At 64.1% G+C, this 20,885-nt stretch overlaps 3 protein-coding genes across 6 annotated transcripts in view; 2 read left to right on the top strand and 1 right to left on the bottom strand.

Moving 5' to 3' along the window:
* GALNS (galactosamine (N-acetyl)-6-sulfatase) overlaps positions 1 to 11,851 on the top strand; it is a 26,393-nt gene extending 14,542 nt beyond the window's left edge. Inside the window, exons 10-14 of one of the 4 annotated variants that reach the window (XM_081806226.1) lie at positions 2,429 to 2,565; positions 3,366 to 3,468; positions 7,236 to 7,357; positions 9,172 to 9,253; positions 11,053 to 11,851. In XM_081806226.1, coding sequence (XP_081662352.1) covers positions 2,429 to 2,565; positions 3,366 to 3,468; positions 7,236 to 7,357; positions 9,172 to 9,253; positions 11,053 to 11,139 — 531 coding nt within the window. In that variant the 3' untranslated portion in view covers positions 11,140 to 11,851. The other 3 variants (XM_081806225.1, XM_081806227.1, XM_081806224.1) reach the window with 3 other exon arrangements.
* A 429-nt stretch (positions 11,852 to 12,280) lies between these two features.
* On the top strand, positions 12,281 to 14,688 carry APRT (adenine phosphoribosyltransferase). Its single transcript, XM_006734072.3, has 5 exons — positions 12,281 to 12,438; positions 12,571 to 12,677; positions 13,654 to 13,787; positions 14,010 to 14,088; positions 14,272 to 14,688. Exons 1-5 carry the CDS (start codon positions 12,359 to 12,361, stop codon positions 14,412 to 14,414), a joined length of 543 nt encoding a protein of 180 aa, XP_006734135.1. The 5' UTR covers positions 12,281 to 12,358; the 3' UTR covers positions 14,415 to 14,688.
* Positions 14,689 to 15,123: 435 nt separating this feature from the next.
* On the bottom strand, positions 15,124 to 19,664 carry CDT1 (chromatin licensing and DNA replication factor 1). Its single transcript, XM_081806223.1, has 10 exons — positions 19,340 to 19,664; positions 18,683 to 18,883; positions 18,451 to 18,605; positions 17,670 to 17,867; positions 17,428 to 17,573; positions 17,173 to 17,273; positions 16,549 to 16,737; positions 16,203 to 16,343; positions 15,929 to 16,130; positions 15,124 to 15,475 (listed from the first exon to the last, which is right to left on the bottom strand). Exons 1-10 carry the CDS (start codon positions 19,568 to 19,570, stop codon positions 15,312 to 15,314), a joined length of 1,728 nt encoding a protein of 575 aa, XP_081662349.1. The 5' UTR covers positions 19,571 to 19,664; the 3' UTR covers positions 15,124 to 15,311.
* Positions 19,665 to 20,885: the final 1,221 nt, after the last annotated feature.

Genomic DNA, 20,885 nt, shown 5'->3' on the forward strand with positions numbered 1-20,885 from the left:
GAAGACCGGCCAGGCCTCCTGGGCCAGGCTCACAGCATCACAGGGCTACTTCCTTCTGGAGGCTCCGGGGGAGCATCCGTTTCCTCGTCCTTCCGGGCTTCTCCAGGCCCACGGCCCCTCCCTCCACCGTCCAGGCCGGCAACGGTCAGTCGAGTGTCCCCTTGTCCCTCTGGCTCTGGCCCCCCTGGTCACTGTCCACGGTCAGGGCCCCGCGGTGACCCTCGTCCCTCTGGCTCTGGCCCCCCGGCCATGTCCACGGTCAGGGCCCCGCGGTGACCCTCGTCCCTCTGGCTCTGGCCCCCCGGCCATGTCCACGGTCAGGGCCGCACGGTGACCCTCGTCCTTCTGGCTCTGGGCCCCCCCTGGTCACTGTCCATGGTCAGGGCCCCGCGGTGACCCTCGTCCCTCTGGCTCTGGCCCCTTGGCCATTCCCAGGGATCCAGGATCAGCTCCTGTTTTAAGGCCAGCTGCTTGGCAGCTTTGATTCCTTCTTTACCATGTAAGGAAACGTTCACAGGGTCTGGGGATTGGGACGTGGACCTCAGTAGGGGTGGGTGTTGTTCTGTCCACTATCACATCACCATCGTCACCACCGTCACCACCGCTCCCATGCTACATGTTAGCCAACTGTGGCCCCAGGAGAGGCACGCACTTGTCAGGACTGCTGGCTGTCAGGTGGCAGAGTGGGGAGCAGGCCCCAGGCGTGGGGCATGGAGCCCCCCCCTCCGCCCCTGGCTCCCCCACAGCTTCTCCCTCCGGGAACATCTCCGTGGGGACCTGTCTCCCAAGGGAGGGCTCCAGCCTTTGGGATCATCCTCATCCGCCTGGCTCGCCACCCTTCTGGGCCCTGCTCCCTAGAGGAGAGAGTGTGCCGAACAGAGCCGTGTGGCCTACCTGCGCTGTGTCCCTCGGCACACGCTGAAATTGAAGCCGACAGGTTGTGAGGCCTGTGCCCTGTGATGACCAGGGGGGACTTTATTGCACCACTGTGTCATGTGTCCAGCAGGTTCAAATACTCAGCCCCCCTCATGCCTGGCAGGGTGACTGTTCCAGAGTGGAGTCTTGGGCGTGGTGGTAGCACCGGCCGGGACGCCCACGTGCCCACGGCAGATGGACTGCTTTTTCTTAAAGACGTCATGCATGTTGAGAGTTTCTGTCCTTCAGGAAGAGTTTCTTTGTGTGTTCCCAGCTGTCCTGTGCGCATAAGGATGATGTCAGATATCCTGGTCTACCCCACCATGCCACCCACACGGCAGTGTCCCCTCCCCATTTACTTTTTCCAGGCAGTTAAAATATTTGGATTTCTTTTTTTCTGTTTTGTCGAAAAACAGTGGCAAGGGAGAGAAGCTGTGGCAATGAGATAATGCGTTGGCCGCCGCCTCCTCTCTACAAACCTCCGCAGAAGGTTTAAGTCAAATGCCTTCCCGTTCCCCCACACCGGGCTGCAGAACCTGCGATGTGAGCAGCCGTGGCCTATGTGCTCCGTGTCCACACGTGATCCCGGGCGTGGGAAGCAGTGGCTGGAGGTCCCAGCCAACCGCGTGCACACGGGGTGCCTGCCTCGCCAAGCCTGCCAGCAGACTCTCCAGGCCTCCCCACTGACCCGCCCCTCACCCCCAGATCCAGGCCACTGAGCTGTGTGGTGGGAAGAAGGAACCCAGCGGGCTCCAGATGAGCGGAGCAGACGTGCATCCGTGGGGACCAGCACACGGCCCTTGGCCGAGAGCTCTGCTTTCCTCAGACCCGTCTTGCTGGTTGCGTGGAGTTAGACCATGCACTTTGGGCCAGGGTAGTCTCTGGGCCCTCCTGTCGGCCCCAGCCAGCGGCCCCTCCTCCGTGCTGCTCTGGGCCTCGTGGGTCTTTTTTCCACCCATGCTCCTACCTCAGTGTTAAAGTAATGGTGACAGATGGGCTCAGAGGGGCCGGCCTCACCAGGCTGGACCCCGCCGCCGTCTTCCTGCCCCCTCTTCTCACCTGTCTCCTTCCGATTCATAGTCACCACGGAAACGAAGGCTCGGGACTTGGGGATGGGACAGTGTGAATCTGCACTCGGCCCTAACCTCCCAAAGCCACTCTCCCAGGGAGAGGGCTTGTCCCTCCACTGTGGGGTCCTGAGGCGGGAGAGTGAGTGTGGTGGCCCCACATGCTTCAGCCTGACCCTCAATGACGTGAGGGGCTCCAGGACAGCCTGGAGCAGGGTGAGGCTGCAAAGGCAGGGCCCAGAGGAAGGAGCCGGGGCCAGGGTGTGTGCACCCGCATGTGGACATCGGGCAGAGAGGGTTTCTGTCCCTGTGTGTGTGCGCTGAAGGGGGTGCGACCATATGCCCCTGGCTGGGCAGCAGATGGGCCCATGCCCGGGGACCTGAGCCCTGGCTGCCATCTGGTCAGCACAGGGCGTCCTGAGTGCACCTCCGTCCCATCATTTCAGGTGAGCCACCAGCTGGGTAGCGTCATGGACCTCTTCACCACCAGCCTGTCCCTCGCAGGCCTGGCGCCGCCCAGTGACAGGGTGATCGACGGCTTGGACCTGCTCCCCGCCATGCTCTGGGGCCAGCTGACAGACAGGTGGGTCCAGCCGGGCACTGGCCCCCCAGCACCAGGTGACAGAGCCAAGCCTAGCTGACAAAGCAGCTTCCTCCCCCAGCTGGCTCAGGGCAGGGGGAGGACATGAGGGGCAAGAGCCCTGGTCCTCCGAGACCATTCCCAGGACCTGGGGCATCGGGGCACATCCAGGCCCAGTGCTCGGGGCGGAGGGACGCGGGAGGGAGGACAGACTGTTCTGCCTGAGTCACCAGCCGTCCAGACCCCTGGAGCCCGGCCCCATCCTGGGCTCCATCCCCGCTGGATCCTTCATGTCCAGACTCAGCTTCTCCCTGGCTTGAGACCAGCTGCTGTTCTGCTCAAACAAAACGAGGTTTCCAGGCTGCTCCGAGGGACATGAATTCTGAAATGCCAAGTCGTGTAGCAGGGGAGCGGTCCCACCGTCCTCGGAGCCGCCGCGGCCTCGGCTTTAGGGCGCAGATGAGACAGCATTGTTAGGTGTCTTCAGCGTTGCCTGTCTTTTCTGTCTTGAACTTTGCACAAGAGCTGGTTTACTGGTGGGGAGGGGGTGCAGGTGGTGGTGGTCTTAGCAGGCTGTCTTCCCCGAGGTGAGGGCCAGAGCCGCTCTCTGCCTGCCACCAGCTTCACCCCCAGGGCCGAGAGCCAAGGGGACCGACCATGGGGCTCACCCCTCACAGCCTGGTGGACCTGTTCACCTTTGTGCCCAGTGTGAGCCCAGCATAGTCATTTCTGTAACATGTCAGCATAACCGTGCGCCCACAAGTTTCTCATGTCTCCTGACCCTCTCCTTTCCTCCCCAACAGGCCAATATTCTATTACCGCGGCAACACGCTGATGGCGGTCACCCTTGGCCAGTACAAGGCCCATTTCTGGACCTGGACCAATTCCTGGGAGGAGTTCAGACAGGTACGGGGGCTTGGGGTGCCGTGGACTCTGCACCCCCAACACCCTGTCCTTAGGAGGACACCTCTGGACAGCGCAGGCCAACAGGCGGCCAGGACCAGAGGCCTCTGCAGAGGGCTGGTGGCCACAGGGTTCTCGTGCTCGCCACCTTACTTGTGGGCTTCCAGACTCACTGTGACAGCAATCCCCAACCTCTACCAGAACACTCTCGGTAAAGGGCATGGCAGAGCCCCGTTGCCTGGCCTGTGCTCTTGGCACAGGACTCCTCCAGGCCCCCCCAGCCCTTCTAGCTTGTGTCCAGGGTCCCCGCACCTGCTGTCCCTCCCCGCAGCTGAGCCCGTCCTTTCTTCAGGTACAGTCTCAGCCATCCTGAGCACCTGGGACCCCATCTCCTATCAGGCAGGGCTGCATGTGGTTTGTCCTTTAGGTGCTCAGAGGCTAAGAGGTCATAGGAGCACCCGAAAACCCAGAGCCTGGCCGTGTGGGCTTGGGGGCAGCTGTGTGGCCTCGCTTCTCTCTCCAGGGCCTTCTCCGGCCCCGCTGTCGGCTGCCCGAGAGTCCAGGTGGCACAGGAGCAGCCACTGCTCAGGCCCCCCTGGGGCTCCCTGGCCCTGCAGGCTCTTGGGGCCCCTCGGGTCAGGGTCCAGTCAGCCCCGGCCCAGATAAGACCCGTCCCAGCTTCCACGCGGGCCGAAACCCGGAAGAGCTGGGGGAGCTTCTTTCAGAAAGGGTGTTGGGAAAGTGCAGAAAGTTCTGCAGGTGGAGCAGCTCCCTGGGTGACCCGTCCTGTGTTTACGGTGGGCCAGGAAGTATCGGGAGAGGCCGTCCCCGCCCGCGGACACAGGGCTCCCTCTCCCTCAGGGCTGTTGGCTTGGCATAGCTTCTGAGTTCTCAGCAGATGAAGCACACGGTTCTTTTCTCCTCTGTGTAGAGGTCAGGGGAGTCCCTGCCTGGGGGGCAGCTGCCCGGTGGGGGAGTGGGCTGACCGTCGGCTGTTCTGATGGCCCTTCTCCCTCCAGGGGTCACTATGACCCAGGGGGCGTGTGAGAGTGCGAAGGGCCCAAGAGGTAAGGGTGACAGCGTCCCTGCGGCCATTGGCTGCTCTCTGGAGCACCAGGGGGATGGCAGGCCACCTCTTCCCAGCCCTTCCAGGCGGCTGACACGCTGCCAGCAGCTTTGTTCAGAAGCCACGGGGCTGCCCTGCTGGGGCACAGCCAGGCCCGGGCAGGCTCCCAACCTAAGGGACAGGCCTGGGGTGCGTCTCAGCCAGTGTGTGCAGGTCTGTGGTCCCTGGCTTGGGAATCACCCGCATGGACCTTGCTAGCTTCTCAGCTATGCTGTTATCCCTGGGGCCCGGCCACACCCCAGGTCAGGCTTTTCCGTTCCCCTGGGGCTGGCTGAGCAGGGAGGGCAGAGGAGGAGGGAGGGGCCAGCTTCCCTGTACCAGCCCAGGGCACAGCAGGAGTGGGGTACACACATCCCACACATCCCACACTTAGCCTAAGTGCAGGGCTCCACGGGCCAGGGCTACAGAGGGGCAGGTGTGCCCCGCTCCCCATGCTCCGCTCTGTGCACAGGCCTGGGCTCTGAGGGGGAAGGGGCCACTGGGGCTGGCTTGGCTCTGATGCCCCACGGCCGCGCCCTCCCTCACGGGACAGCAGTCGTAAGGGAAATTCTGTGCTAATGAGCAGCGTCTTAATTAAATCCCGTATTTGATTTGCATCTGAATGAGGATTTGTGTGTTCTGTCTAGACCATTAGCTACCAACATTTTTGTGCTGGAGGTGGTGGCTCTCTCGTTGTCGAATCCATACGTGTTCTCCAACACTTCTGCTCCCAGAAGGTCAAGGGGTTGCCCACTTGGGCATCCATTATTGGCTGCCCTCTCCATCTTCGATTCTCCTTATTTTTCTGGCCACTGATTCAGGAATCACAGCTCAGTGCAGATAAATGAAATTTCATGGGTTCCTTACCTCCTGCTTTATTGAAAAGCAGAGTATTACCTGCTCCACTGGCCAGCTGTCCCTGACAGACACCGGGGCGGGGGGGGGGGGTCACACACGGGGGAGTTGCCCATCGCCTGCACTGGGGCCTGCAGAAAGCCTTCCAGTTGCTCGTGGTTGAGAAGCGAGCGGCACACGTCTGTCCCCAGGCCCCAGTTCTGGGGTTCACGTGCACAGGTCACAGCCACCTTTCCAGACCCTGTAAGCCGTGTCCTGTGTTGGCTGAAGACTGGAGCCAAGCTGCTTGAGGGGCCCTGGGCTCACCAGGGCGTCAGGATTCTGGCTTTTCCTGTTCCCAAGTCAGGGAGTCCCGCATCCTGTAAGCCTTGGGGACAGAGCTCCAGGCCATGAGCGCAGCAGCTTTGGGAGGGAGCCCCAGGGCCATCCCAGCACCTGGACGGTGCTCATGCCACACGCTGACTTCAGAAGCTGAAGCTGCCCTCCCCCCACCCCCAACCAGGAGAGGACCCGAGGGCAGGGGCGGCCTGGGGAGGGTGTGGAGCTGGGCCTGATGCACATGATCTGTGCTCCTGTGTCCTCGAACATGTCAGCAGTAGTCCCTTTCAGTCCCTGCTGTTCCCGGGGCGTCTGGGCCGCCGCCATGGGCCTCTGTCTCTTTCTGGCCTCCGAGGCGGCCCAGGAGCCTTCAGGGAGCGCTGAGCACGGGGCACTGCGGCCGCAGGAAGCAGACCAGGTGGGGTGGCTTCGTCCTGGAAGCTACCAGATGGGCTAAAACAGTTTATGTATTTTGTTTAAGCGGTAGCACTCTTTTTTTTCTTTTTTTCAAGATTTTTTAACCAATCTCTACACCCAACATGGGGCTCAAACTCACAGCCCCGAGATCGAGAGTTAACACGCTCCACCAACTGAGCCAGCCAGGTACCCCAAAAACATTTTAAAGAGAGTCAACTCCCATTCCCCAAAAAAGGGGTACAGTGGGGTACTAAAAACACAGGTATGAGGGCTCAGCGGCTCGGAGGCCAGGGATGTGGGAAAGACATCCTACAGGAGGCCTGCTCCGTTGCGCTCAGCCCCAGAGCACTCACTCGTGCGTCCTGGGATGCAGCACGCAGGAACGGGGAGCTCCTGCCTCGCGGGGCGCACGGCCACTGCTGCCTGGGCTCCTGGGGCGTGGGTGCACGCATGCACATGCAGGCGTACACGCACACGCACACGTGCGTACATACACGCGCGTACACGCACATGTGCGTACATACACGCACACGTGCAAGCACATGCATGCACACACGTGCGTACATGCACACACATGCATGTACACGCACGCGTACACACGCGCACACATGCATGCACACGAGCACACGTGTGTATGCACACGTGCATACATGCACATGCGTACACGCACATGCACACACGTACACACGCATACACACACATGCATGCACACTTGTACACGCACGCGCACACGTGCATACACATACACGCATGCACACACGTACACGCACGTGCACACACTGCATACATGTACACACGCATGCACACACGCGTACACGCACATGCACAAACGTACATACACGTATACACACGCATACAAACATGCACACGTTCACGGACACACGCACACCACGTACACACGCGTATACGCACATGCACACATGTACATACACGTACACGCATACACGCACATGCATGCACACGTGTACACACACGTGTACACACACGCACATGCATGCACGTGTACACACACACACATGTGTACACGCACATACATGCACACAGCCCTCACCGTCCGCCCGGCCTCTCGTTTCAGGGTGTTGATTTCTGCCCTGGGCAGAATGTCTCTGGAGTCACCACCCACACACAGGAGGAGCACACAAAGCTGCCCCTGATCTTCCACCTGGGACGAGACCCGGGGGAGAGGTACCCCCTCAGGTGAGCTGGGGCACGGGGAGGCCTTTAGGCTGCTGAGAAGATGTTGGCCGGGCCCAACCAAGTGCAGGTGCTCACCAGCGGGTTGGGTGTTACCAAAGAGTCAAATGCGCGTCTTGAGCTCTTGGAGACACAGAAGAGCACAAAGCAACACACGGGGGCCTCCTGCCCCCAACAGGTGCTCCAGGCCTGTCCTCTGGTGTCTGCCATGGCAAACGCTGCTTCTTCCGGCACGGTGCCGTGCGTGGCCTGCTTTTCTCGGGTGCGCCCATCTGCCTGCCATCTGTCTGCCATCTGTCTACCTCTCTCACGGGTCCGTGTGACCCCCACCTGGGCTGCCTTCAGGGACGGCTGCACTGGGGGCTTGAGGGTCCAGGTGTGGGGTGGATGAGAAGCTCTGTGCATGGCAGGCAGCACAGCTTGGAAAGATCCACCCCAGGGCCCCTGCCAGCGAGGCTCTGGGACGGGGCCTTGCCATGCCATCCAGAGCACTTGAGACACTGCCCGGGACCTTTGTCCAGCTTTGAGGCCCAGGACCCTGGGAAGGAAACAGGTGTGCCCACACCTACATCTACTCGAACCTCACACATGGTCTTATTGGTAGTAGGGACTTTGTAGGGGTAGTTAAGGTGAGGGTCGAGGTGAGGTTGTCCTGGACTAGGGTGGCCCTACCTCCAATGAGAGTATCCATGGGAGACAGAAGAGGGAATGCAGACACAGGGGAGAGACCACGTGAAAACGGAAGCAGAGATGAAGGGACCCCTGGAGCTTCCTAAGGGGGTGCGTTCCTGCCTGGATCTCAGACTCCAGCCTCCAGAACCGGGAGGGAAGAGATGCCGGTGGTCTAAGCCCCAGTCTGTGGCCATTTGTTATGGACGCTCCAGGACACTCACAGGTGGGAGCTGGGAGCCCCTTGTGGTTATCACCAGCCACAGGTTTGGAGCCCAGGGCCACGTGCGAGTGGGGTTGGGGATCAAGCTAGACCAGCGGGAGGCTGGGAGGAAGCAGTCTGAGCTCCCCTTCTGCCCCTGGAAGTAACTTCAGAGCCAAGACCCAGCAGGACCATGGGAGTGGATGGCAGGGCCCGATTTCTGGGGGAGCATGACTGCCTCCAGGGTCCCCCAGAAGTCACACGTGCCCCCGTCACACTTGTGCCCATGCTCCAGACAAGGAGACCAGGGCAGACCTTGCCAATGAGACTGCTGAACCTAGCTTAAGCCGGTCCTTCCCAGTGCGTCTGGCCAGAGAATCGTGGAAAGACTTGACACAGGCCTTGAGACCTGCTTTGAAAAGCTTGCAGGCGGTGTGTGCGGTGAGCACAGCCTGCCGGACGGGGTGGAGGGCCTGAGGAGCAGGGCTGACCTGGGAGTGCCACAGTTGCGGATCCAGAGACCATGATGAGCAGGGCAGGACCCACTGCTCCTGCTACACAAATCTGGGCCAGAGGGACCGAGAAAGCAGAAGGCACCAGGAGCCTGCAGAGATCTGGGTCTGCTCGGGGGTGCATGTGACCCTGGCGGTGCCCTTGGGGGTGCTGGCCGGGCAGCCTGACTGGTGAGGCAGGAGTCGTGGCCGCTGTGCCCGCAACCTCATTTGTGGGGAAGGTTCCTGAGGTGCAGGCCTGCTCCTGGGCACAGGGGTAGAGGTGGGGGCCGCTGGCTGGTGGCTCCATCAGGGAGGGATCCCTCACTCCCGGGCCCCTTCCCGACCTGCTTAGGTGGCCTGCCTCGATGGCCTGCCTGGGCCTCCCTCCCTCAGTGACCTGGCACTCTTGCCTCTAGCTTTGCCAGCCCCGAGTACCTGGATGCCCTTCGCAGGGTCACCTTGGTCGTCCGGCAGCATCAGAAGACCTTGGTCCCTGGACAGCCCCAGCTCAACATGTGCAACCAGGCCGTCATGGTAAGTGCTTGATACGCTACGGGCTGCCGATGCTGGGAGGGTGTCCCTGGGGCCGTGTGACGTCTGCACACCCCAGACCCTCACCCATAGACTGGAGCTGCTGTGCTTCTGGAGGCTGCTGGGGCTGTGGGCTCGAGCCCCCCTTCTGTCCTGCTGCTCTGGCGCAGACCTCCCAGGTGGGGCAGGGGGTCGCTTGGCTCCTCTGCAGGTGTGGACATGCTGGGCTGATGGCCTGAAGGTCCCGTCAGGGACAGATCTCCTGGAACCCTGTGGGCACTCGCCTGCAAGTCCTGTCCCTGTAACTGTGTGTGTGTGGCACCCCGCTCCACAAAGATGGGTGATTCCGGTGTCCCAGTGTCAGAAGCTTTGGCTGCACCCCAAAACCCACCGAGCACCGTCAGGATGGCGTAGCCCCGCGTTCCAGCTGGACGGCCCCTCTCCCCGAGCGGCCCGCAGACCCGCGCGGTGGTTTGGAGAGCAGCTGAGCACGTCGCAGCTGCCACGTGGAGTCCAGCCTGCACTGAGGAGCCAATGCGGCGTGGGGGGCGTGGGCGTGGGGGGGGCGTGTGCTGGGAAGACCGAGTCGGGCATTAGCAGCTAATCATGCTGGGCATGATCATAGGGCGGGCAAGGCTGCCTCGTTAGCCAGGGCCAGTGTGGGGGTGGCCTTGTCGCTGCTGTCCACACCTGGGGCTTCGTGTCCTGAGGCTCCCCAAGAAGGACATTCAGGGCAGAAGCCGGCAGGGCTGCCTCCTTCCCTCAGAGGGGCGGTCTGCCTTGTGAACTCACAGCAGTGCAGCAGAAGGTCCCCGTCTCAGGACCACCAAGGTGCCTGGGGTCCCAGGAGCCTGAGAGCCCTCCACACCCACTCCAAGCCCCATCTTTAATCTTTCTGTGAAAGCGAGCTGTCCCCACCCCCAGCATGCCCTCTGTCAGCAAATGCATGTGGTGCCTGCCCAGGCTGGGGCTCCAGGTGGCAGCGTCCTTGCCCACCGCGTGCAAATGTAGTGGACGTGGGGGTGGAGGGACCTGCCTGGGGCGCTGCTGCAGCTGGCTGACCCCTGGACCCGGAAAAACTGGGGGACCAGCCCTCCCCCGCAAATCCCACAAGTGAACTGAAGGCAGACCAGAGCAGTGTGGATCAGCCTCCAGAATCATGGGTGCTGGCTCCCCACAACCTCCCAGACTGGCAAAGTCTGTATCCTGCACACACTCTGTCATTTTGCTCTGCGTCCGACGTTGAGAACAGCTTCCTTATCCAAAGCCTGCCTTGCCCCAGCGGCCGGCCCCACCCTGCATGGGCAACCAGAGGCCACGTGATGCCACGCAGGGCAGGAGAGACCTTCACCGGGTTCTCACTGCCCTTGATGTTCTGATTCATTAACAGCCTCTGAAGCCCCCTGTGGGGGGAGTGCCCCCAGGGTGATTCTGAGTCTCCCGACCAAGGCACAGGGACACCCCATGGGCAGTGGGGGGACATGGCGAAACAAGGAAGGCTCCCTCCTCCGGACCGGGAGAAATACGGCCATACAGAGCAAGTGTGGCCATTCACGTGCCCTGCCGAGGGGCTCCCCTGAAACAGGCCAGCTCTGACCCCAGCTGACGATCAGAGAGCTTTGTGTGGATGATCCTGAGCAGGCTGAGGACCCTCCTGAGTCAGCTGTTGTTGAAACGTGGAGACACAGCAGGGCCGGTGGCTGCCTGGCCACGGGTCCTCACCCTGAGGCCAAGAAGCGGTGGGGCAGGGCAGGCGTCGGGCTGCTACTGAGCAACTTCGTGTTCTCTCTTCTTGTTGCCAGAACTGGGCGCCCCCAGGCTGTGAAAAGTTAGGGAAGTGCCTGACGCCCCCGGAGTCCAGACCGGAGAAGTGCTCCTGGCCCCACTAATACCTGCAGGCGGGAGGACTCTGCCTCAGGGCTCCCGCGCCGGAGGAGCCCCGCTGCCCTCTGCCCTGCCCTGCCCACACCAGACACACCTCACCTGCCGCCAGCAGCAGGACCTGCAAGGCGCCACGTGGCCCAGACCTAGTCCTGGCCCGGCTGACCCTGCCAACGGTGACCCCCAGCCCCAGAGCTGAATGCTGCCCTTCGGCCTCCCTCTGCCGGCCTCCATCCCAGGATCCACAGGACGTGGCTGCGACCCGAGTCTCGCTGTCACAGTCGGCCGTGCCAATCCTGTTTTGGCCCATTGGCCCTATGCAGAGGGTCCCCCTGCACCCCTCCAGGGTGGGGTTGTGAACGTGGAGGGGGATCCTGACCGCAGCCAAGGAAGGCCCCCCTGGTCCAGGGGGGACCTTGCTCTTTCACCTTCCTCAGGGATCCTGACCCCAGTACCCTGTGGGGCAAGTTGGTGCCTCGCAGCTGCCCCGCCGACCCTCCTCCCCTGGCTCGGGTGTGGCCTACCGCGAGGGGCCTGCGTATGCGGGTGTAGACTGCCACCTCACCGCACCCTCCCGCCCCTGCCCGAAGGCTTGCGTAGCCGCCTTCCGTAGAGGGGGCTTTTCACGTCTCTGCGGGGATTGTGATGCCGAAGCTGCACCGTTGTAAGACTTGGGAAATTATGAAGAAGAGTTTTAGAATAAAGGAACAGGCATTTTTGGTTTTGTTTTTTTTAAGAGCTATATTTTTTGCGGAAGTTGACGGGAGGGGGAGGGGTGCGCTGGCGTGGAATTCGCTCCGTCCAGCGCCGGGCTGCCGAGCCACCGCCCACCTCCGCTGACGGGGCGGTGCTCTCGGGTGGCCCTGGCCCTCCTTCCTCCCAGACTCTCCCGGGGCCGGCCCCACCCCTCCAGGCCCGGCGCCCCCGCCCCTCGGGCTTTCCCCGGGAGCCCGGTCGGGCCTGCGTAGACGCCGATTTCGCCCCCCGGCCGCGCGCAAACCGCCCTAGGCGGGGACGCGTTTGTTCAGGGTACAGAAAAACAAGCGCGCCTTAACAACGTTGGCACCTAAGATTCGATGAAATACGGTAGGTCCTTCGGGCGCTGGCGGCGGCCCCGCCCCACAATCCGGCCCCGCCCGCCGGCGCTGAGCGCAGGCGCAGAGCTGCCGGCCCCGCCCCCAGTCGCCGAGCTTAGCTCCCCGCTCGCCGACACGCGCCGGCTGCCAGATGGCGGACCCTGAGCTGCAGCTGGTGGCGCGGCGCATCCGCAGCTTCCCGGACTTCCCTGTCCCGGGGGTGCTGTTCAGGTGCGGGCCCGCCGGCCACGTGGTCCGCGCGGACGGACGGACGGACGGACGGATGGAGCGGGGCACGGGAGGGCGGCGGCGCGGGGCCCGGTCCCGACCCCTGGGGTCACCCGGCCTGCTCTTGCGTGCCAGGGACATCTCGCCCCTCCTGAAGGACCCTGACTCCTTCCGCGCCTCCATCAGCCTCCTGGCGAACCACCTGAAGAAGACCCACGGCGGCAAGATCGACTACATCGTGGGCAAGCGGAGGGGCCGGGGGCGGGTGCCTGAACCCCAGGGGGACGCCCCGGGAGGCCGTGTGGTTGGCGGGGTCGCCGGGTCTGCGCCAGGCCCCGTGAGGGTGGCGTGTGCGATCCTCTCCCCCGGGCAGAGCGAACACAGGACGGACGCCCCGCGGTTGCTTGGGAGGGGCTCGGGGGGCGACCCTCAGGGGACACGCCGAACGCTGCACGGGTGTTTGGGTGGGTTGTAGGGATGGACCCGCTGCGCCCCACGTTGCAGCCTGAGGGTGGGTACAGCCTTGGGTGGTGCGGCGGAGGGCAGCGTCCCCCCCCCAACCAAGTTCCTGGCCCTCAGCTCCGGACACGTGGGGCCCCGCGGCTGAATTTCCCCAGGGAGGGTCTGACCAGAGTCTCTCCCTCTCCAGTGTGTACTGGGCCGCGGGCCGGGCCCTTTCCCCACGCGCACCCTGGCAGGTCTTGTCCCTGTGCGAGCCCCTCTCCTGGCCCGCCCATGGCTCCCCGCCTCTGGGAGGGCCCACAGCCTTCCACTTGGCTGAGTCCTCCAGGGGGTTCCTTCTGGAAGCTGCTGCCACTGCACCCCTGGGTGGGGTGAGGGCCTGCGCTGCCCCTTTCCAGGCAGATGCTGCTTTTAAGGACGACAAGAGGCGTTCAAGTCTGATCCATGGTCACTGCTATCCCGTTAGAGATGGGGAGAAGTCCGGTCACTCCCCTGAGGCCACGCAGTCACGTACAGGCCCGTGCCAGACACACCTGGTCCTTGGCCCCGGCTCCCCAGCTCCCATCAGCACCCAGCACTCCCTGTGCCCGGTGGGTGCAAGAGGACGGATGTCGTTGGTCCTGTAGCTGGAGCCGACAGAGCTAGGGGCCTTCTGTCATTGCAGAGGCTCCGTGGCCTCTTCTAGCACTGGCCCACAGGGATCTCGTGCTGCGGTGCCCCCCAGCTGCCCCTTGACACCCCAGCTCTCGCCAACAGGCCTGGACTCCAGAGGATTTCTGTTCGGCCCCTCCCTGGCCCAGGAGCTTGGCTTGGGCTGCGTGCTCATCCGAAAACGAGGGAAGCTCCCTGGCCCCACTGTGTCTGCCTCATACACCCTGGAATATGGCAAGGTGAGTGGGCTGCGTGCACCGCTTGGGTCCCCCAGGGATAGTTGTGGGGTCAGTGGCCCTTCCGTGGGTGGTGCTCAGCCTGAGACACCAGGCTAGCTCACGCAGCCAGGAAACCGCTGGGTGGGTTGAGAGTGGGGCTCAGACCGTGTGGCATCCTGTCAGCGTCACCTCCCAGGCCATTTCCAGACACATGCAGACCGTGGGCCTGCTTCCCATCTGCAGGCTGAGCTGGAAATCCAGAGAGACGCCCTGGAGCCGGGGCAGAAGGTGGTTGTCGTGGACGATCTGCTGGCCACTGGCGGTGAGGGTCTCCCCCCAGCAGAGGGCCTGGCAGGAGGGCTGCTAGGGCTGCAAGAAAGTGCCTCACCGCAGGAGTGAGAAGTGGACTGGGGCCCCGGCACTCTACAGTTTACCCGTGAGCAGCAGGACCCTGCACGGGCCATTGGGAGCCTTGTCAGCATACCAACCCCCTCCCCCCACCCAGGAACCATGCGGGCAGCCTGTGAGCTGCTGGGCCAGCTGCAGGCCGAGGTGCTGGAGTGCGTGAGCCTCGTGGAGCTGACGTCGCTGAAGGGCAGGGAGAAGCTGACGCCCGTGCCCTTCTTCTCTCTCCTGCAGTTCGAGTGACTCTGGCCCCATCCTGGCAGGAAGGAGGTCCAGCCCGGTGGCTGGCTCTGGCCGCCAGGGGGCACCAGCCATCCGCCTGGACTTTTTTTTTTTAATTTTGTAAGGGTTTTGTGCAGTTGTCTTTCTCTGGTGCCTAGGCCACCGTTGGGGTCCTTCCTGCGGGCTGTGGGGGTGCCAAGGCCTGGAGCCAGCGGCTCCGGCCGGGGCCCAGCCCCAGGCCCCTGCAGGTGCACTCACAAACACCGCGAGAAGTGAATAAACTGATTTGCTAGAATGGCTGCTCTCGGTCCAGGTGCCAGGGTGGGGTCTGGCCTTGGGGCCGGGACATGCAGGGACCCCCCCCATGGCAGGCTGCACAGGCCTGTCTATGGCACTGTGTGGTTCTGTTCTCACAGAGGGCAAACAGGAGACCGGTGTGGCCTGGGGCGGCTTCCAGATGTGGGAAGGGCTGGTCTGTGTTGCTGGGGCTGGTTCCTTCAGGGGGCTCCAGGGAGACCGTCTCCTGGCTTTCCCAGCTTCTAGAGCCTCAGGGCCGGCCCTCCATTCTCAGAGCCAGCGGCTTACCACTCTCCAGGCTTGCAGACTGCCTCCCTCTTACAAGGGTCCAGCGGGGACGCCAAGCCCACTGGACCATCCAGGATTCCCACATCGACGTCCAGGGGGGCATTCTGCCAACCGCCTAACCTCCTGCCCCACTTCCCTGCACCCCAAACACAGCAAAGACAAAGTCCCCAACAGAAACCAGTTTAATGACGATACGACGCACCGGGGGAGGCCTACTGCCCAGAGAGCCTGGTGGGGAGTTCAGAAGGGGGAAAAGTGCATGGTGTTCCTAAAGGGAGTAAAACAGACACAGCGGGCCAGGCCAGGGACCGGAAGCCCATGTCTGCGAGGCGCTCACAGCACCGCCTCCGCGCGGGCAAGGCGGGCCAGCCGTGTGATGACCTCTGCCAGGTCAGCAGCCTTGTCCAGCTTGACATAGGTGTCCGTGCGGATGTGGTGGAGGCTGAGCCAGTCGGGCAGCAGCTCGGAGAGGAGCCGCACGTGCTGCTCCATCTCCCCTGCAGACGGAGGGGGGTGTGAGGCTGGGGCCCATGCATACCTGAGTGGGCGCTAAGCCCCCATGGGGTGGGTGTCCGGGCCGTCAGCAGGCCTTCCTTAGGACCATCCCTCCCCCTCTCGCCCACACCCGCCAAGCCTGTCCGTGCCCCCGAGAAGCAGAGTGAACAGTGGAAAGATGGGGGACAGCCTTGCCAAGGAGCTGACCCTCCCACCGAGCCCCACGCCGGTCCTGGTCCCGGTCCCCAGGAGGGAGCTGCCGGTCCCGTGGGGCGCAGGGCTGTCCGAGGGGCTGCAGGGTGACCGGCTGGGTTGTGAGCAGAGGCTCCAGAGGTGACCTCAAGGGCACTGTGCCTGCCCAGCACACACCACAGACCCCACACGTGGGGAGCAGCCGGTCCACGGCGCCCACCCTCACCCGGGAGCCGGGGACACGGGGAGGACGCAGCACACACCGGGGCTCATGGCTGCAGGGTAGCTGCCGAGCATCCTGCTGCAGGCCACCTCCATGGTGAGCGCTGGCTTCCGCGCGGACACGAAGACGCCGCGCAGCACGCGGGCCAGCTCGGGCAGCCGCTCCAGCCTCTGCAGGCGCATCTCCTGCTCTGGCCGCCGCGTCATCTGGGCCAGCTGCTTCCGTTTCTCCTTGCACCGGATCTGCAGGGGGCCAGGGGGCAGTCAGGGCAAGGCCAGCCCCGCGGCCCCCCTGCCGGGACCCCCAACACTCACCCTCTCCAGCAGGTCCTGGGACAACCCCCTCAGGGCCGCAGGCGGGGCGGCCGGTGGGGCGGCCAGCAGGGCAGGGCTGGGGGACCCAGGGCTGCTGGGCTGAGCCGTACGCAAAGCCAGGTCACTCAGGGCCTTTTCCATCTGTGGCAGGTCAGATGGGAGAAATGAGGAGCAGCACCCCCTGCCCAGGAGTCGCCGTCTATCCAGCCCAAGCACCCTGTGCATCCAGGCATGAGGGGAGGGCACCTCCCGCCACCCGCAAGGCACTTGGCCAAGGATGGAGCCTGTCAGGTACCCACGTGGAGGGTCAGGCTGCCCTGCCCCGTCATCCCGGACACAGTCTCACCCTGGGCGACAGGAGGCTGCAGGCACGGGCCAGCACCTCCTGGGCGGTGGCCAGCTTCTCCGTGGTGGGCGGCTGGGGCAGCTCGGCCGGCTCGATGTCAGGCACCTCGTCCACGTTGAAGCGTGGGTGCCAGCGTGTGAGCTGGTCCTCGGGCACCACCATGGGAGGGTTCAGGGAGGCCAGGAAGGCCTGTGTGCAAAGGGGACAGGACGTGCCGGGTGACCCTGGGCACATCCGCGTGGGGGCAGGCAAAGCTGCTGGGCTCCTGTCCCAGCTGAGCGACCTCGGGCAAGGTCCCGCACCTGAGCTCCAGGTGTTCGGCTGGGCCAAGAGCCAGAAACAGCAGCCACCAGCACCCACTGAGCCCATCATGCACCTCCCAGGGCCTGAGGCTGCCATGCTGAGCTCCTCCCCCTCAGCTAGGGGACCGGGCCCAGGGCCCCCCGCCCAGCCCGCACCCACCCTGCAGGAGGCAGCCATAGGAGGGGCTCAGAAAACTCTAGAGAGGACCTGGTTCTTGCAGGTAGGAGCGAGCCTTGACAGGAGGAGGGGACGGAGGACAGGGCGGGCTGGGGAGAGGCTTCCTCCAGGGGTGGAGCTGGCCATCCCGGGGCGCGCACTCACCCTGTGGTGCTCACGGACGCGCTCCACCAGATTCTGGCCGAAGACCTGCCGGCGCTGCAGGAGGCGCGAGGCCGTGAGCTGGGGCGCCGCGCTGCCAGCCTCTGTGGGCAGAGCTCAGGCCTGAGTCCCCAGCCCTGAGACCCCGGGCATCGTAGGAGGCCGGGGACCCGACGCCTAACACCCATGCTCAAAACCGTGGCCCTGGCAGGGAACCGGAGGCTCAGGGCTACGTGAGCTCGGCCACAGCACACTCACCCTGGTCCAGCAGCGGCTCGATGGTGAGCTGGTAATCAGACCTCTTAACGCCGTCCTTGAAGGTGGGGACATTGCGCTCCTGGCGGAAGCGGTAGGAAGCAGGGTACACAGTTCTGATCTGACCAACATTGCGCTCCTCAAAGCGCCTACGGAACAAGGTGCTGGGGTCAGAGAGCGGCCGGCAGGGCACACGGCAGACTCCGCAGGCAGGGGGAGGGCCCCACCTGTGGCGGGCCACTCACTTGCGCATCATGTCCTGGACGCCCTGCTTGACTTTGGCAAAGGTCACGGTCTCGGAGCGGTTGTAGAGCATGCCCACGATGGTGTCCATGCTGCGGAACATCTCCGCCAGCACCTGGTACTTGTAAGGAAGCACGAGGCTCGGGGGCCCTGGCTGGGCCAGGGCATGGAAGCGCTGATAGGCAGGGGCCTTCTGTCCACTGCCAGGGAGGGATCCAGGCGTCAGGGGAAGCAGCAGACCCACACCCCTCTAGCACCAACAGCAGGCAGGCAATGTGGCCAGGGAGACCCCAGAGTCGGGGCTTGAGAACCACTCCCGACACACCACACCCCCGTTCCCACGGCCCCCGCACACCCCGTGTCCCATCATGCACATGGCTGGAGGTGCAGACAGAAAGGCATAGCTCCAAACCTAGCTCTGCCATGTCCTGCCTGGCAACCTAGGGAAGTCCCCGGCCACCCCCAACCCTGGTTCCCTCATCTCTAAGAGGCACTCGATGACCACAGGGGCTGGGGAGGACAGACATGGCTACAGGAGACAAATACCCAATAACGGTGAGCTGTTGACAGCATCTGAAGCTCACAAGGGCCCCCCGCGGCAAGAAGTGGCACCTCTCACGGATGGAAGCCAGGGTGCGGAGCTAGCCAGTGGCAGGGCTGGGATCTGAGAGCCTCATCACCTGCACGGCTTCCATGGAAGGAGCAGCCCTGGCCTCTACCCAGTCCTGTCCTCCCACCAGCCTAGCCTTTCCTCCGGTGCCTGACCGCCCACCCAGGACTCACCATGGCCCTGCTGGGTGCCCCTGGTCCTCGGGCACGCTGGGTTCCCCAGCATCCTTCCTCTGGGCACTTGCCCTCAGCTCCTGGGCCCGGGCCCCTAGCTCCCGTGCCCGCTGTAGGCACGACTTGAGCTCAGAAAAAGTGACTTTTGAGGAAGCCTGTGGACACAAGATGCCTTCAGCTGGCCATTCACACCCACATCACTCTACCTCCCCCACCCAGGGTCCAACCTCACCTTCTCCTGAGCGGCCAGGCAGGGCTGTAGACCTGCTGAGAGAGGGGCCTGCTCTGGGGAGCCGGGGACAGCGGGGGCAGCCGGGTCAGCAGGGGCAGCCGGATCAACGGGGGCAGCAGGGGCAGCACAGACAGTGGGGTCAGCTAGGTCAGCGGGGGCAGCTGGGGCAGTCGGGTCAGCCGGGTCAGCGGGATCCGAGACCTGGTGGGCAGAACGCCAAAGGTGAACGAGTGGACGAGACTGTGGTGGAAGGGATTCCTCCCTCCCTCAGCTAGCTAGAATACGCGCTGCTGGGGGCACCAGTGGAGGTTTTTGCTGGAGTCGAGCCAGAGGAGCGGGCCCATCGCCTGCTTCCTGTTCTTCTCCGGCCTGACCCCCCGCCCAGGCTTGCAGGCAGGTCAGACGTCTACCAGCCCGCTAAGCCCTGGCCCTCCTCACGCCAGCACCTCTGCGCCCTCGCTGCGGAGCTCTGTGCCCGGTTCTCGCGGCGGCCACAGCACACCTGCCCCCTGCCGTCTGCGGTGACCGGGCCCCAGGCCTTCTCCACTGTTTCCTGCTGCGGCTCCGGGCCTGTTCTCTGCACGCTGCACCGTCTGCAGCCAGACCCCCGGTCCGCGTCCCCCCTGCCCCCGCCCCGGTCTCAGTTTCCCCCGTCACCGTGTCGGCCGGCAGCCGCAGCCTCCGGCGCGCGGGCGGCGCAGGGTGGTCGCGCGCGGGCTCGGCGGGCGGGCGGGCACGCTTGCGGCTGCCGCCCGGGGTGTGGGCCGGGGCGCCGGGCGCGGGCTTGGCGGGGCTTGGGGTGCGCCAGACCGGCTTGACCCGCGGCGGCGCGGCGCGGAGCCCGGGGCGGCGGCGCGCGAAGAAGTCGGTGAGTCGGGGCTGTGCCATGGCGGGACCGGGGACACGAACAGGGACCTGGTACCGCGCAGGACGGAAGCGGTGCCGCGCTCCGCGCCGATTTTCCCGCCGCGCCTGGCCCCGCCCCCCTCGGACGGAACCATCGGCGGGGGGGGCGGGGCGGCCGGGAAATGGACGCGTCCAGGCACATGCGCGTGGACGCTCTCGCGGCTGCGCAGGCGCGCGCAGGCGCCGCAGCGTGGTCCTCGTTGCGCCGGACTCGAGGTGGCGGGTGAGCTCGGCCTGGGGCGGACGCGGAGCCGGGAGAAGAGAGCGATGCCACGCTGCTTCCTGCTGAGGTTAACACCAGGCACCGTTGAGTGACGCTGGCCCTCGGCGGCGTCCCTGGGCAGGGTCGGCAGCCAGACCCCGGCGTCTCTCCGCGGGTGCGAATTCTGCGTCAGGGAGGCTGTTGTGCAAGGAAGAGTGACATTCGGGAGGATCGGGGAAGGGGGTGTTAGTCCCGGAGGGGCCGCTGCCGCCGGGGACCCTGCCGCCGGGGACCCGCGGGAGGCCCGGAGCGCCCTGTAGAGGGCCTCTCGGTGGGGGAAAGTGCCCGGAGGCGGCGGTTCCCGTGGGCGATGAGGGGAGCGGACAGCTACGCCCATGCTTTGGGAACAGCAGCTGCCCAGGGAGCAGGGTGGAAGGTGGCAGCCGGCGTGTTCAAGCCTAGGTTCTGTGACCTGTCTGTGGCGGTGTGTGCCCTGGGCCACCACGCTGGAGGCAGGCATTGACCTGCGTCGAAACGGACCTCTCCAAATGGAAGCCTGCTGTGCGTTACAGAGAGAAATGTGCAGGATCCTGGAACTGTAGTGACTGCACACATTCTAGGCACAGCCTCTTCGTAAGGCCAGCGGAGACAAGGGGACTTTGCAAATCTTTCCGTCTGTAGCTGCTTATCGGGAAGGAGGCAGCTGTCTTCTCTCCCAAATACGCTGTGGTTCCCGCGCGCGCTCTGTTTCACATTTAGAAAGTAAAGGAACACCTGGTTTTGAGAGTCCGGGCAGCTGGATCTAACCACAAGTGACTCCAGTATCTGGCTCCCAGCCCTTGCTCTCTAGATAAGCTGATGAGCAGGAGGCCTCCCCAGAGCTTCCGGAATGCTGAGACGTTTCTACCAGCATTTCATTTGTCTTGCCACCTGCCCGCCCACCAGCCTGGAACCACAGAGTGCTGACTAGGCTCATGCCCCCCAAGAGAGCTGAGTGAGGTGATGGGAGGCAGGGCCCCTCAGGAGAGGACACCCTGCCTGCCTGGCTCCACATGGCTGTGTGACAAGAGCATGCACTCCCAGGCACATCCACCT

The sequence above is a fragment of the Leptonychotes weddellii genome, chromosome 16, assembly GCF_054177405.1.
Source record: "Leptonychotes weddellii isolate Sample4059 chromosome 16, ASM5417740v2, whole genome shotgun sequence".
NCBI classification, from domain to species: domain Eukaryota; kingdom Metazoa; phylum Chordata; class Mammalia; order Carnivora; family Phocidae; genus Leptonychotes; species Leptonychotes weddellii.